Below are 15,722 nucleotides of genomic sequence, written 5' to 3'. Positions count from 1 at the left end.
GTGTGTGTGTGTGTGTGTGTGTGTGTGTGTGTGTGTGTGTGTGTGTGTGTGTGTGTGTGTGTGTGTGTGTGTGTGTGTGTGTGTGTGTGTGTGTGTGTGTGTGTGTGTGTGTGTGTGTGTGTGTGTGTGTGTGTGTGTGTGTGTGTGTGTGCACATGAGTCAGCTGGCCTATTAAACACAGTAGGAGGGGGGTAAGAGATGCTCATTCCCCTGACTAGCAGACATGTGATTAACCTAACCATACCTCAAGTCATTTGTGAAGTTTCCAACTCCCAGGATTTATCTGCTTAAGAGCTCACACAGTTGTCCGAGAAACAAGGAAAAGGGGGAAAAAGGTAAGCTAAGCCTCGAATCCCTAAAGAATCTTTTTATTTATTTGTATTATTATTATTATTATAGTTTATTTTTTATTTGTATATAGACCTCAGGATAATCTACTTTTCTTTAGGAACCTGGTGATGTAGAATTGAAAGAAAAACAAAACCATAACTAAACAAGTCGGCCTGTTATGATTAATCCTCCAACCCTTGCTGACACATACTGTACTATTTTAACCCAATAGCTTTGGGAGGATACAGTAAAATGGTGCTTTTCAGATATGTTTTAAAGGATAAATTGGTGGTTGAAATTGATGGACTGAAGGATTACTAGATTAATAATATGCTACTTGACCGGGAAATAATCCCTCATACAGTATGTGACAATAACCTTCAGTTATGCGATATTCAGAATCAATGGTTTAACAAAGTATAACATTAACATTTACATTTACTCATTTAGCTGACGCTTTTATCCAAAGCGACTTACAAGTTCTGTACGACAAGTCATCAGGAAGGAAGGGCACAACTCTATCAGCTGAGTAACAATGTTCATCAAAGTGTTACTTGAGTGCTACAGTGTAGGTTAGTTTATTAGGACAAGTGCATGACAGTAAGGTTAGCTAGGGTTAGATCTTTTTATTTTATTATTTTTTTATTTTTTTCAGATAATGGTTGAAGAAGTGCGTCTTTAGTTGATGGCGAAAGATTGGACGTGTTTCGGCTGTCCTAACTGGGGTGGGTAGTTCATTCCACCATTGTGGGGCAAGGACTGAGAATAGGCGACTTCTCCTTGATGACCCTCCCGGAGCTTGGATAGGAGTAGGTCTGAGGCGGCCAGAAGATGCAGAGCGTAGCGGTCTTGAGGGTGTGTAGTTAGAGACCATTGACCGGAGGTAGGCGGGAGCAGTTCCATTTGCCGCACGGTATGCTAGGTCGAGGGCCTTGAAGCGGGCGTGCAGCAATGGGGAGCCATTAAAGGACATTATGGGAAATGCGCTTGAATGGATGCCGATATGGACCAGCTAGCCTAGATGTTGGCCAAAAACACCTCTCCCGAAGTTTTAAGCTAGGCTAGTGGTCCGTATCCACTTCCATTAATTTGTGCTAAGCTAGGCTAGCATGCAATCGGATAGCTTTTTACTGAACGCACAGAGAAGAAATTGGTATCTATTTTCTTGTCTGACTCTGGAGAAGACGGTGAGTGCATAATGTTGGTGTGTTGTCAGCAGTGTAATACTATACAGTAGTAACAATATATTTCACATTAAAAAGTATCTCAAATATTAGCCAGGAGAGCTGACTGCTAGCTTCTGACCTTTCCCATGATCCACTGGGTGTGTTGCTGTCTGTACTCCTGTAGATGCCATCAAGGCTTCAGCAAAAGCAAAAAACACATTTAGATATTTTGTCATCCTGGCTATGCCCCCACCCCTTCTCCAGGGTCCTTTCGTCTTCTTCTCCTTGTTAAAGAGAACTATCCTGGTCGTCAGTGGGGCGCCATGGCGCACAAACTGGACCTCACCAGGCTGAGCGACGAGGAGGCCAGGCACGTGTGGGACGTCATCCAGCGAGACTTCAACCTCCGCAAGTCTGAAGAGGAGAGGCTGGGGTGGGTCACCTGTTTTCAATTATTTTTTATCAAATATTTTTTTATTTATTTGTATACACAAAACAAGACAAACACAATAATAATAATAATAATAATAATAATAATAATAATAATAATAATAATAATAATAATAATAATAATAATAATAATAATAATAATAATAATAATAATAATAATAATAATAATAATAAGACCTCACAATACCACAATAATAATAATAATAATAATAATAATAATGACATTAGCAATCATCTTTTTTCTTTATAAATACAGAACATAAAAACATAAAAAATCTACTTATACTAATAGACACCACGATAAACACCACAAAAGACATTTTGTCCCCCACTCCCACCCCCCCACCCCAGGACCCCCAGACCTCTCTGTATCCGTATCTGTATCTGTATCCGCTTCCATTTGTTTGTGCTAAGCTAGGCTAGCATGCAGCCGGAGAGGAAATTGGTATCTATCTTCTTACCAAGATGGTAAGTTGTTTTTTCCCATAACATTGACATGTTCCTATTAAAACAACATATACAAATTAAATAATCAGCGTATAACAGGCGATAACAGGACTCTAATCCTACAGACATTAGTTATATGTATATATTTGTATGTAAACATGCACACACGATTACACGTCTATGTGTGTATTCCCTATGTGTGTGTGTGTGTGTGTGTGTGTGTGTGTGTGTGTGTGTGTGTGTGTGTGTGTGTGTGTGTGTGTGTGTGTGTGTGTGTGTGTGTGTGTGTGTGTGTGTGTGTGTGTGTGTGTGTGTGTGTGTGTGTGTGTGTGTGTGTGTGTGTGTGTGTGTGTGTGTGTGTGTGTGTGTGTGTGTGTGTGTGTGTGTGTGTGTGTGTGTGTGTGTGTGTGTGTGTGTGTCTGGATGCCAAGGAATTCCCAAGTGTGAAAGCCTGCCGTTGTGAGTCAGGCCCTCACGGTGATCATAGCTCAGTCACAAGGCCCAAAGTGTCTCCGTCTGAGAAAACAAGATGCTCTGGGGGTCATTCCTCTCCTCGGTCACAAAGACTTCCTCTGTGCGGGCCCAGCCACTGCACCCTCATACCCCCCTCCCCCACTGATAAACACCCCACACACTGTGGTTCTACATCAATTACCGTATTGTCCCGAATATTACACCGTGAAAAAGGGGGGTTCATCTTACATTCGCCATATCATGTAAAAAAATTGTATTATATATATTAGATTAGATTAGCATTCTGCACCTTATGTGTATACTGTATACTTACTTCATCAGAGCAGATATTTAGCATTTTTAGATTAGATATATTAGATATTAGTTATTAGATTATATATGTAACTATATTTATTGTAGGGCAAATATAACTGAGAGAGCATACATACCCTCATCTTGCACCTTGAACTTTTTACACTGTCTACTTGCCCATATGCGCATGTCCAAAGTTAATTATATTCTTATATTGTTTACACTGCCTATTTTAATTTGTATTCTATTTTTATTTTTACTTCTTTAATTCTATGACCTGTATCATGTCTTCTACTACCTGTACCTCCCCTCCCCCTCCCCATGCTGCTATGATGCCTGAATTTCCCCAAGGGGATCAATAAAGGAATATCTTATCTTATATATATTTTTTTTAATCCACTTTTTCTCCTTATTTTTCTATTTTTCTCCCATCCCAATTTCGCCTCGCCAATTCTCCCTTAAATTCTCCCCTCCCCTGTCTCGAACGTTGCTAGACGATGCCTCCCACTGGTCGGCTGCAGTGAGGACCAAGCCTTGCATCACGTGTCCCCTCCGGTACACGAGGAGGCAGCCGTCGCATTTTTTCACCTGTACAGCGCGATCTCTCAGTGGGCGAGGAGTAACACGTGGGAGGCTCACGCTGCCCCTGTTACTTCCTGATTCTGCTGCACAGGCGCACCAACCGACCTGTAGGAGTCGCTGTCCACAACGTCCAATCCCCACCCACCAGCTTTCCCACCCCTAACACTGCCAATTGTGTTAGTATGAACGACCAGCCAAGCTGGTAGCAACGCCGAGAGCTGGGCTCGAACCCAGCATCTCCTGCGTTAGTGGCGAGCACCTTGCCCACTGCGCCACTTAGCTGCCTTATCTTATCTTATCTTATCTTATCTTATCTTATCTTATGTAGCAAAGGATTCCTTGCAATCTCAGGATTCAAATTATATCAGTGGCTTAGAAACTGAGCCCCGGTAATACGGCCTTCGAAAGAAAGTAAAGCCAAGTTAACCAAGGTCGAGACTGGAGTTACATGATTCCAATTTTAGGATCATTGGTGATAAATGAGGCAACCTGATTGAACCATAACTTGTTTTCATGTGCATTTCGATCTTATCTAAACCGGACACTACAATTTATAATATGTAAATATATACCTAGCTTGTTTAATTCAATGTGTTAGTATTACTGGTAGCCTTTATATTATATTATATATATATATTCAGAGTTAATTATATTGTTTACACCAACGTCTTTCTCTGGTCTGCATCCCCTTAACAATTATGTGTATTGAGCCGTACTGTATTGTACCCATGCTGTGGTCTAATGAGTCTATAGACTCATTAGACCTCCGGTCAATGGTCTCTAACTACACACCCTCAAGACCCCTACGCTCTGCATCTTCTGGCCGCCTCAGACCTACTCCTATCCAAGCTCCGGGAGGGTCATCAAAGAGAAGTCGCCTATTCTCAGTCCTTGCCCCACAATGGTGGAATGAACTACCCACCCCAGTTAGGACAGCCGAAACACGTCCAATCTTTCGCCGTCGACTAAAGACTCACTTCTTCAACCATTATCTGAATTAAAAAAAAAAAAAAAAAAAAAAAAAATCTAACCCTAACTAACCATACTGTCATGCACTTGTCCTAATAAACTAACCTACACTGTAGCACTCAACACTTTGATGAACATTGTTACTCAGCTGATAGAGTTGTGCTCTTCCTGATGGCTTGTCGTACAGAACTTGTAAGTCGCTTTGGATAAAAGCGTCAGCTAAATGACTAAATGTAAATGTAAATGTAAATGTAATCTAATGAGTCTATAGACTGTGGTCTAATGAGTCTATAGACTGTAATCTAATGAGTCTATAGACTGTAATCTAATGAGTCTATAGACTGTAATCTAATGAGTCTATAGACTGGGGGTCTAATGAGTCTATAGACTGTAATCTAATGAGTCTATAGACTGTAATCTAATGAGTCTATAGACTGTAATCTAATGAGTCTATAGACTGTAATCTAATGAGTCTATAGACTGTAATCTAATGAGTCTATAGACTGTAATCTAATAAATCTATAGACTGTAATCTAATGAGTCTATAGACTGTAATCTAATGAGTCTATAGACTGTAATCTAATGAGTCTATAGACTGGGGGTCTAATGAGTCTATAGACTGTAATCTAATGAGTCTATAGACTGTAATCTAATGAGTCTATAGACTGTAATCTAATGAGTCTATAGACTGTAATCTAATGAGTCTATAGACTGTAATCTAATGAGTCTATAGACTGTAATCTAATAAATCTATAGACTGTAATCTAATGAGTCTATAGACTGTAATCTAATGAGTCTATAGACTGTAATCTAATGAGTCTATAGACTGTAATCTAATGAGTCTATAGACTGTAATCTAATGAGTCTATAGACTGTAATCTAATAAATCTATAGACTGTAATCTAATGAGTCTATATGTAGCACTTGTGTTAATACCAGTAACAGCTGTTTGCCACGGGCACAGTTCTAGGTTCGAATGCGACAAGGAGTAATATACACAATTAAAAGAATTGTAGACCAGAGGCAGAGTTATAACAATAACCGGTGTTTTAATTAAAAGCGCGCTAGATAAACAGTAATAATATATACGTACGTAAAGTACAACTTATGCTTGGAAGTATCCCTTTTAGATTAGGTCAGTAACCTTTCCTTGCGGGAGGGTTAGGTCGATATCAAGGCCTAGGTCGATTGGATCAACACATTGGGGTTCATTCAGACGTCTCTGAGGTTATCATCGGTAACTCTATATTAGTTTATCAGGGAATGCAAATACCTTATTAGGTGAATTGGCCCGTTAACTCTTTAAACCAGGAAGTGATTCGGCGATAATCGAGGTCTATTATGACATCACCACAACCGGTTCTAGAAGGTTCTATGTTCTAGAAGGTTCTATGTTCTAGAAGGTTCTATTATAACATCATACAATGGCAGAATATCTATATCCATATATCCAGTTAAATCAATTCAAATACAAAATACAATATCACAACATAAGGTGAACGGGATTGCCTCCCTTGGAAGTCCTTGTAGTCTCGTTCAGTTCAATCCTACCGGACTAGTGGTGTAGCAATAGTTGAGCACTAGGTGAGCCTCATGGGTATTCACAGCAGGCTGCCATTAGTCTTATCAAATGTTCCGGGGTTGGCTCGCCATCGGGTATCTATCCAGCTGGGCACGCTTGGTGAGGGGTGGTCTGGACTGCTCCGGGGTGCTGGTGGAGACTTGCGGCTTCCAGTCGGTTGGTTAGTCCGGTCCGTCTGGGTGATGTTGCGGGTCCAGTGGTTGAGGAGAAAGAGAGAGGCTGCTTGAGAGCTGGCTGAATATATAGGAAACCAAGATGTTCCGGAACGTTCTATATGACATCATAGGATGACATCACAAAGGTTCCAGAACCTTCAAATCATGACATCATACCCTATATACAGGAAGTGGGACCTCATGGTAAAACAGGAAGTGGTAGCCAGAGATAAACAGGAACTATTTATGTAATCGATAATTATGAATCTGAACCCGGGGTTACATTCTCCCCTTCTATCCTAATGCACGTCCCTGTGCATATTATCCCAGGACTACATTATCACAATCCTATGGGGTTTTGGGGAGTCTGGGCCTAGAATGTTTTACTGTCTAGAAAGTTCTTACCTACTAACATTAACTATTTATGTTCCTACGCTAGTTATGAATCTGAACCCGAGGTTACATTCTCCCCTTCTATCCTAATGCACGTCCCTGTGCATATTATCCCAGGACTACATTATCACAATCCTATGGGGTTCTGGGGAGTCAAGAGTCACCTAACGAGTCTGTCATTACTGAGCTTAGACTCTGTAATATTGAATATCGTCACTAGTGGGTTTCCTAGTCGGTGATAAGTCAGGGTTTTGGGAGGTTCCCTATGTCTTGTCGACCTTCTCGGTCCATCGTGTTCGTTCTCCAGTTCATTCATGTTAGTATTGTTCTCCTCTGAACTCATAACTGGTAAGGTCTGGTCGGGTAGGTTGTCCTCTTCCGGATCCATAGCAGGTAAGGGATTTTTCCAATCCGCTGTATCTGGCGCTCCCTCCGGAATAATGACTCCGTCTGAGGGGTCTTGCTCGCCAGTGGACACTGGAAAGAGTCGTGTTTCCACCACGACGTCGGAAGTCTTCATGATAACGCTGGCGCGCCGCTCTGGGCTCTGGGAGTGGGCGCGGCCCGTGGTGGCGCTGGCGGCGGCGAGGAGGAGGAGGGGCTGAGAGTCCCGCACGTAGCCCACCATCCAGCTGTCCTGGTCCTGGTAGCTGATGAGGGGCGAGGGGTCGCGCATGCTGGTGACCCGGAAGTTGGGCTTGGCCGACGTGAAGAAGGTGGCCATGCCGGGCAGCGAGCAGGAGGGCATCCGGAGCACCGGGGAGCCCAGGTCCCGCCTCAAGATCGCTCGGAGGGCCTCTTTGGAGTCCTCAGGGTCGCTGTGCAAACTGTCTGTGTCACTATCACAGTAGGATGAAACAGGAGATATCTGGAGAGGGTATGGGTGGGAGGAGCTAACGGTCTGTTCTTCGTTCTCAGTGGTCACCTCGATGGTGTGATAGACGATTGGCAGCAGGTTTTCATCAACTGAGCTCCGATTGGCTGAGGTGCTGTCAATCACCATGTCCTCCCTCATAACGTCCTGCTCGATCAGTTCCTCTTTGATCAGTTCCACTTTGATCAGTTCCTCTTTGATCATTTCCTGTCTGGTGTAGTTCAGGGGGGCGGTCTGGGCTACGGCCCCGCCCCCATCTGGAGAGGGAGGAGCTGCTTCTTTATTTCCTTTACTTCTTCCATCTTTATCGGATTTCTTCTTGCCTCTCCTGCTGGGCCTCTCGGTGGAACACAGCATCCTGTAGACCCTGAAGGCGTTGGTTCCCTTCTTGATGCTCTTGTCCTTCACCTCCTCGATGTCCGGCAGGCTGTTAGATGTTGCGGGTCCAGTGGTTGAGGAGAAAGAGAGAGGCTGCTTGAGAGCTGGCTGAATATATAGGAAACCAAGATGTTCCGGAACGTTCTATATGACATCATAGGATGACATCACAAAGGTTCCAGAACCTTCAAATCATGACATCATACCCTATATACAGGAAGTGGGACCTCATGGTAAAACAGGAAGTGGTAGCCAGAGATAAACAGGAACTATTTATGTAATCGATAATTATGAATCTGAACCCGGGGTTACATATAGACTGTAATCTAATGAGTCTATAGACTGTAATCTAATAAATCTATAGACTGTAATCTAATGAGTCTATAGACTGGGGTCTAATGAGTCTATAGACTGTGGGTCTAATGAGTCTATAGACTGTAATCTAATGAGTCTATAGACTGTGGGTCTAATGAGTCTATAGACTGGGGTCTAATGAGTCTATAGACTGGGGTCTAATGAGTCTAGACTGTAATCTAATGAGTCTATAGACTGTAATCTAATGAGTCTATAGACTGTGGGTCTAATGAGTCTATAGACTGTAATCTAATGAGTCTATAGACTGTGGGTCTAATGAGTCTATAGACTGTGGGTCTAATGAGTCTATAGACTGTAATCTAATGAGTCTATAGACTGTGGGTCTAATTAGTATATAGACTGTTGTCTAATGAGTCTATATACTTAATGAGTCTATAGACTGTAATCAAATGAGTCTATAGACTGTGGTCCTAATGAGTCTATAGACTGTGGTCCTAATGAGTCTATAGACTGGGGGTCTAATGAGTCTATAGTCTGTGCGTCTAATGAGTCTATAGACTGGGGTCTAATGAGTCTATAGACTGTAATCTAATGAGTCTATAGACTGTGCGTCTAATGAGTCTATAGACTGGGGGTCTAATGAGTCTATAGACTGGGATCTAATGAGTCTATAGACTGGGGGTCTAATGAGTCTATAGACTGGGGGTCTAATGAGTCTATAGACTGTGGGTCTAATTAGTCTATAGACTGTGGTCCTAATTAGTCTATAGACTGGGGGTCTAATGAGTCTATAGACTGGGGTCTAATGAGTCTATAGACTGGGGGTCTAATGAGTCTATAGACTGGGGTCTAATGAGTCTATAGACTGTGGTCTATGGCTACATTCAGACTGCCGGCTAAAGTGTTTTTTTTGCTCATATGTGACTCAGGTCTGTTTTGTCACAACAGTGTAAACGGCACAAATCACATGGAATCTGTTCTTTTCAATTCTGATTCGGGCCACTTTCATAATGTGATCCTAAATCAGATACAGGTCTGATTTTCTACAATGCAACCACAGCCTGAAGCTCACGTCGGAATGAATGTGACTTTTACGTCACTCTATATTGACATTCATCACAATACAGACATGGAAGGGGCGGCTAAGTAGCGCAGTGGGCAAGGCGCTCGCCACTAACGCAGGAGATGCTGGGTTCGAGCCCAGCTCTCTGCGTTGCTTCCGGCTTGGCTGGTCGTTCATACTAATACAATTGGCAGTATTAGGGGGTGGGAAAGCCAGTGGGTGGGGATCGGACGTTGTGGATAGCGACTCCTACAGGTCGGTTGGTGCGCCTGTACAGCAGAATCAGGAAGTATCGGGGGCAGCGTGAGCCTCCCACGCGTTACTCCTCGCCAATGAGAGATCGCGCTGTACAGGTGAATAGATGCGACGGCTGCCTCCTCGTGTACCGGAGGGGACACGTGATGCAAGGCTTCGTCGACATTGCAGCCGACCAGTGGGAGGCATGGTCTAACAACGTTCGAGACAGGGGAGGGAAGAATTGGATAATAGGAAATTGGGATGGGAGAAAAATAGAAAAATGGGGAGAAAAAGTAGATACAAAAAAAATACAGACATGGAAGACGGCTGTGAGGGAGGTGGTCAGTGGAGGGTCAGTGAGGTGTTAATCATATTATTTGGGATGATGCTTCTGTACAAGCAAAACAAAATTTGAGCATTTGCGGGTCATTTCAGGAGCACGACCAGTTCTCACTGGAATCTCATATTGGCCAGATAAAAAAACTAAAACCCAATGTGAACATCAGATCTGAGATCAGAATTAAGCACTACGGCTTGCAGCGTGAACGTAGCATTTGACATGAAACCCTGACTGTATAGAAGTGCACCTACAGACTTGGATTTAACTTGGAGATTTCTGTTCAGTTCGGTTGACATTTCACAGCAGTGTTTCAAGTAATTTGTATCAAATATAAAAGGACTGACCAAGATGTGTAAAGACTAAAATAATAGCCTAAGATTTTCAAAATAAAACTTGTTATGTCTGCTGATATATATATATATATATATTTCTTATTTAAAATTGTATTTATTACCCAGGGACAGTGCACATTAATCAACATCTTCAGTTTCCACATCAATGTAAATGTGCCAGAATTAGCTAATGAGCTAGTTTTCATCTGTAGTCCCTGCCTACCATGCATGTCTTTATGGTGTGGAAGGAAACCGGAGTACCCAGAGGAAACACAAGCGAACACAGGGAGAACATGCAAACTCCACACAGAAAGACCCCCTGCTGGGGTTGGAACCCAGGGCCTTCTTGCTGTGAGGCAGCGGTGCTAACCACTGTGAACCCAGGACCTTCTTGCTGTGAGGCAGCAGTGCTAACCACTGTGAACCCAGGACCTTCTTGCTGTGAGGCAGCAGTGCTAACCACTGTGAACCCAGGACCTTCTTGCTGTGAGGCAGCAGTGCTAACCACTGTGAACCCAGGACCTTCTTGCTGTGAGGCAGCAGTGCTAACCACTGTGAACCCAGAACCTTCTTGCTGTGAGGCAGCAGTGCTAACCACTGTGAACCCAGGACCTTCTTGCTGTGAGGCAGCAGTGCTAACCACTGTGACCCCAGGACCTTATTGCTGTGAGGCAGCAGTGCTAACCACTGTGAACCCAGGACCTTCTTGCTGTGAGGCAGCAGTGCTAACCACTGTGAACCCAGGACCTTCTTGCTGTGAGGCAGCAGTGCTAACCACTGTGAACCCAGGACCTTCTTGCTGTGAGGCAGCAGTGCTAACCACTGTGAACCCAGGACCTTCATGCTGTGAGGCAGCAGTGCTAACCACTGTGAACCCAGGACCTTCTTGCTGTGAGGCAGCAGTGCTAACCACTGTGAACCCAGGACCTTCTTGCTGTGAGGCAGCAGTGCTAACCAGTGTGAACCCAGGACTTTCTTGCTGTGAGGCAGCAGTCCTAACTACTGTGAACCCAGGACCTTCTTGCTGTGAGGCAGCAGTGCTAACCAGTGTGAACCCAGGACTTTCTTGCTGTGAGGCAGCAGTGCTAACCACTGTGAACCCAGGACCTTCTTGCTGTGAGGCAGCAGTGCTAACCACTGTGAACCCAGGACTTTCTTGCTGTGAGGCAGCAGTGCTAACCACTGTGAACCCAGGACCTTCTTGCTGTGAGGCAGCAGTGCTAACCACTGTGAACCCAGGACCTTGGTGCTGTGAGGCAGCAGTGCTAACCACTGTGAACCCAGGACCTTCTTGCTGTGAGGCAGCAGTGCTAACCACTGTGAACCCAGGACCTTCTTGCTGTGAGGCAGCAGTGCTAACCACTGTGCCGCCTACATGCATGAGGAAAGAATAGGAACACTACACTGACTGTCAGTCAGAATGATTGCCATTGTGACTGGCCTCATGTATCGTTTTCAGTTGCCTTCAGAGGGATAGTTGTGACGTTGGTCGGTAGAATCCTTTCTCAGCATGACCCAAGCTATCCCTTGTACATCCTCAGACTAGATCCGGCTAATTTGCCACAAACCAACCAACACAAGTTGACTCAGGCTCACTGAGATTGACTCCGCGGTGCAACACAAAGTAGATTTCAGTGAGCCTCAGTCAGCCTGTACAGACAGGAGCTCGACACCATTGACTTTGCGCTGGTTTGTGGCTAATTAGCCGGAGCTAGTGTGACATAACAGCATGGATTGTGCTGAGAAAGGACTATACAGATCAGAAACAGTGTAAACAATATATATATATATATATATTAACTCTGAATATAACAATATGAGAAAAATAAACCGTAAACACAAGGTGCAGGTGAGGGTTTATAACCTAACTGGCATGATATACGTCATATTATGTTATAGTCTGTGCATGTTTTGGGGGTCAAGAGTCAGACACACTTAGTGGTCAGACGTTCCTAATAGTTCTTCAGTTCTGCAGCCGTTAGTTCTCCAGCTGCTGGCAGCGGTCCCTGCCCACTGCTGTGCGGAGCCTGATGGCCGCTGGCACAAAGGACTGGCTGAGACGGTTAGTGGAGTGTCGGGGGGGTATGAGTCTGTGACTGTACGTGCTCCTCATCTTGACTAGCTCCTCATAGAGACCCCCTCTACGGGTTCTCCAGGATAGTTCTCCAGCTTCCCTCTCATCCTCCTCTCTGCCACCACCTCTAGTTTGACCAGCTCGACTCCCACCACAGAGCTAGCCTTCCTCACAAGCTTGTTCAGTTTGTAGCCCCCCCCCCCCCAGCATTATTTTATGTGATCATCTGTTCTCCTTTCTCTCTCTCTTTCTCTCTCTCTCTCCTCTTTCCATCTCTCTCTTATCTATCCCCCTCTCTCTCTCTTTCTCTCTCTCTCTCTCACTTTCTCCCTCTTTCTCTCTCCCTCACCTTCTCTCTTTCCATCTCTCTCCCTCTCTCTCTCCAACTCTCTCTCTTCTCTCTCCCTCTCTCTCTCTCTCCCTCTCCAACTCTCTCTCTCCCTCTCCTTCTCTCTTTCCATCTCTCTCTCCCTCTCTCTCCCTTCTCTCTCCCTCTCCAACACTCTCTCTCTCTTTCTCTCTCTCCAACTCTCTCTATTCTCTCTCCCTCTCCTCTCTCTCTCTCTCTTCTCTCTCCCTCTCCAACTCTCTCTCTCCAACTCTCTCTCTCCAACTCTCTCTCTCCCTCTCTCTCTCTCCCTCTCCTTCTCTCTTTCCATCTCTCTCTCTCCCTCTCTCTCTCTTCTCTCTCCCTCTCCAACTCTCTCTCTCTCCCTCTCTCTCTCTCCAACTCTCTCTCTTCTCTCTCCCTCTCTCTCTCTTTCTCTCTTTCCAACTCTCTCTCTTCTCTCTCCCTCTCTCTCTCTTTCTCTCTCCCTCTCCAACTCTCTCTCTCCCTCTCCTTCGCTCTTTCCATCTCTCTCTCTCCCTCTCTCTCTTCTCTCTCCCTCTCCAACTCTCTCTCTCTCCCTCTCTCTCCATCTCTCTCTCCAACTCTCTCTCTTCTCTCTCCCTCTCTCTTTCTCTCTCTCCAACTCTCTCTCTTCTCTCTCCCTCTCTCTCTCTCCAATTCTCTCTCTTCTCTCTCCCTCTCTCTCTTTCTCTCTCTCCAACTCTCTCTCTTCTCTCTCCCTCTCCAACTCTCTCTCTCCCTCTCCTTCTCTCTTTCCAACTCTCTCCCTCCCTCCCTCTCTCTCTCTCTCTCTCTCTCTCTCCCTCTCTCCCTCTCCCTCTCTCTCCAACTCTCTCTCCAACTCTCTCTCCCTCTCCCTCTCTCTCCCTCTCTCTCCCCCCCCCCCCCCCCCAGAGAGTTGAAGACGAAGATAGAGAAGGAGGAGACGAAGACGGAGCTGCTGGGCTCCCAGAGTGACCTGTCTGACTCTCACTGCATCCGCTGCCTGCAGCCCTTCAAGTTCCTGGTGAACAGCAAGCGCCAGTGTCTGGACTGCCGCATGTTCACCTGCAAGGCCTGCAGCCGCTACAACAAGAGGGAGCACGGCTGGGTGTGCGACAACTGTCGGATGACCAGGTGAAGGAGAGCATCGGTCTTAAATAGGGATGTCCGATATTATCGGCCTACCGATATTATCGGCCGATATTGGCATTAAAATGTGATAGCGGAAATTATCGGTATCGGTTTTCAAAGAAAAAAAAATATATATATATATATTAAATATTTATTTTTTTATATTTTTTGCATTTATTTTACCTTTATTTACCCAGGCAAGTAAGAACAAATCCTGATTTTATTTATTGTCAAAAGTATGCATAATGTTGTGTTAATTCCACGACAAGAGATATGTAATGTTAATTACCTGAAATTAATCAGTTTTTGGGGGGGGACCCTGCATAGCCTATATCAATATTGGTTGATATCGGTTGATATCGGTATCGGAAATTAAGAGTTGGACAATATCGGTATATCGGTATCGGTAAAAAAAAGCCAATATCGAACATCCCTAGTTTTAAAGGAACACGCCAACATTTTGGGAAATTAGCTGACCGTCTTCCCCAGAGAGAGACAAGAAGATGGATATCAGTTTCCTCTCTGTGCGTTCAGTAGAAAGCTATCTGGCTGCACGTTAGCCTAGCTTAGCACAATGAATGGAAGCGGACACGACCGGTTAGCCCTAGGCATTGTCCAACTAACACCTCTCCCGAAGGCTAACCGGTCATGTCCGTTTCCATTCATGGTGCTAAGCTAGGCTAACATGCATCCAGATAGCTTTCTACTGAACGCACAGAGAGGAAACTGGTATCTATCTCCTTGTCTATCTATCAAATCAATTTGACCCCAGTATACAGAACAAAGGTTTACCCTCACGGACAGGCTGTCCTCAGAAAGTACTGTAGGACCCCATGTGACCCCATGGTTGCCATTCAAACCACTCACATGACCATGTAACCTCAGCAGTCATCCCAGATCTGTGTTCAGATCATAGACAGTTTACTACATAGGGGCATACAGACCCTCATCTGCCTGCACCTTTTTATCTTTTCGTTTTTTTACACTGTTTGTTTTTATATTCAGAGTTAACACTTTGAGCGCCACGCCTGGTTTTTCCTTTTTACCGGCTGAATGCCACCATCGGCGCCAATGTTAACGTTAATATCGCCTAATCTATGTTTTAAATTATGGCTATGTGTCTAATCTGCCCATCGCATTATCAAAGACTATTTTCCAGTCAGTGCTGTCAAGGCAGATTGTTTTTTTATCGCGTCGTTTCCGTTTCAGAGCAGTTAGAAAAGCCCCCGTTTTGATATAAAAAAACAGCTCATTCTGGAGCATTCTATGAAAATCGTCTTTTAGTGGAATATTCCACAACGTTGATATTCGTCGGCCTTTTTATGAATCGTTTTCAAATAAACGCTAGATGATCAATATTATACGTGCACGCAAGCACATTACGGCCGCGCACGGATAATCGCCCCGTTGATTTCCTCACGGACTTTTACAGTGAAACCGAAAGAAGACATTTCACAAAACAGCTTATAACTTCATCAAACTTACTCTGATTATCCTAACACTGATAACATAGAGTCCTTACCTGACATCAGATGGTATCCAACTGGTATATTCCAATTCTTGATCACCATTCGAAAAAATCGATATGTGTATGGATCCAACGCGATACAGTAGAACTCCATGATCAGCGGGGATCTGAGGTTCCAGAATGAACTGTGGTAACCCCGGCTGGATCAGTGAACTGGAAAATGTGGATTACCGGATTTTTTTCCCCATTCATTTTCATTGAGTCCATTCCAAAATCACTTATGTCATCTGGGAGACGACAGGGGGCGCTTTTTTCCACAGTGATCGCCGGCGCCGCT

The 15,722-nt window shown here is 44.4% G+C and overlaps 2 protein-coding genes across 2 annotated transcripts in view; one reads left to right on the top strand and one right to left on the bottom strand.

Moving 5' to 3' along the window:
• Nucleotides 1-286: 286 nt before the first annotated feature.
• Nucleotides 287-15,722, top strand: part of mlpha (melanophilin a) — a gene marked incomplete at its 3' end in the record, with an annotated part of 42,130 nt that continues 26,694 nt past the window's right edge. The window contains 3 exon segments of the mRNA XM_084309068.1: nt 287-335; nt 1,791-1,929; nt 13,699-13,920. Coding sequence (XP_084165194.1) covers nt 1,820-1,929; nt 13,699-13,920 — 332 coding nt within the window. The 5' untranslated portion in view covers nt 287-335; nt 1,791-1,819.
• LOC311238722 (interferon regulatory factor 2-like) lies at nt 6,975-10,171 on the bottom strand (the record flags this gene model as incomplete). Its single annotated transcript, XM_084326889.1, has 3 exons — nt 6,975-6,984; nt 7,118-8,140; nt 10,161-10,171. The coding sequence occupies 3 exons, from the start codon at nt 10,169-10,171 to the stop codon at nt 6,975-6,977; spliced, it is 1,044 nt and encodes a 347-aa protein (XP_084183015.1).

Source organism: Notolepis coatsorum (genome assembly GCF_963971535.1).
Source record: "Notolepis coatsorum genome assembly, chromosome: 1".
In the NCBI taxonomy this organism is placed as follows: Eukaryota; Metazoa; Chordata; class Actinopteri; order Aulopiformes; family Paralepididae; genus Notolepis; species Notolepis coatsorum.
Note: the sequence above shows the minus strand (reverse complement) of the source record. Positions and strands in the feature narration are given on the sequence as shown.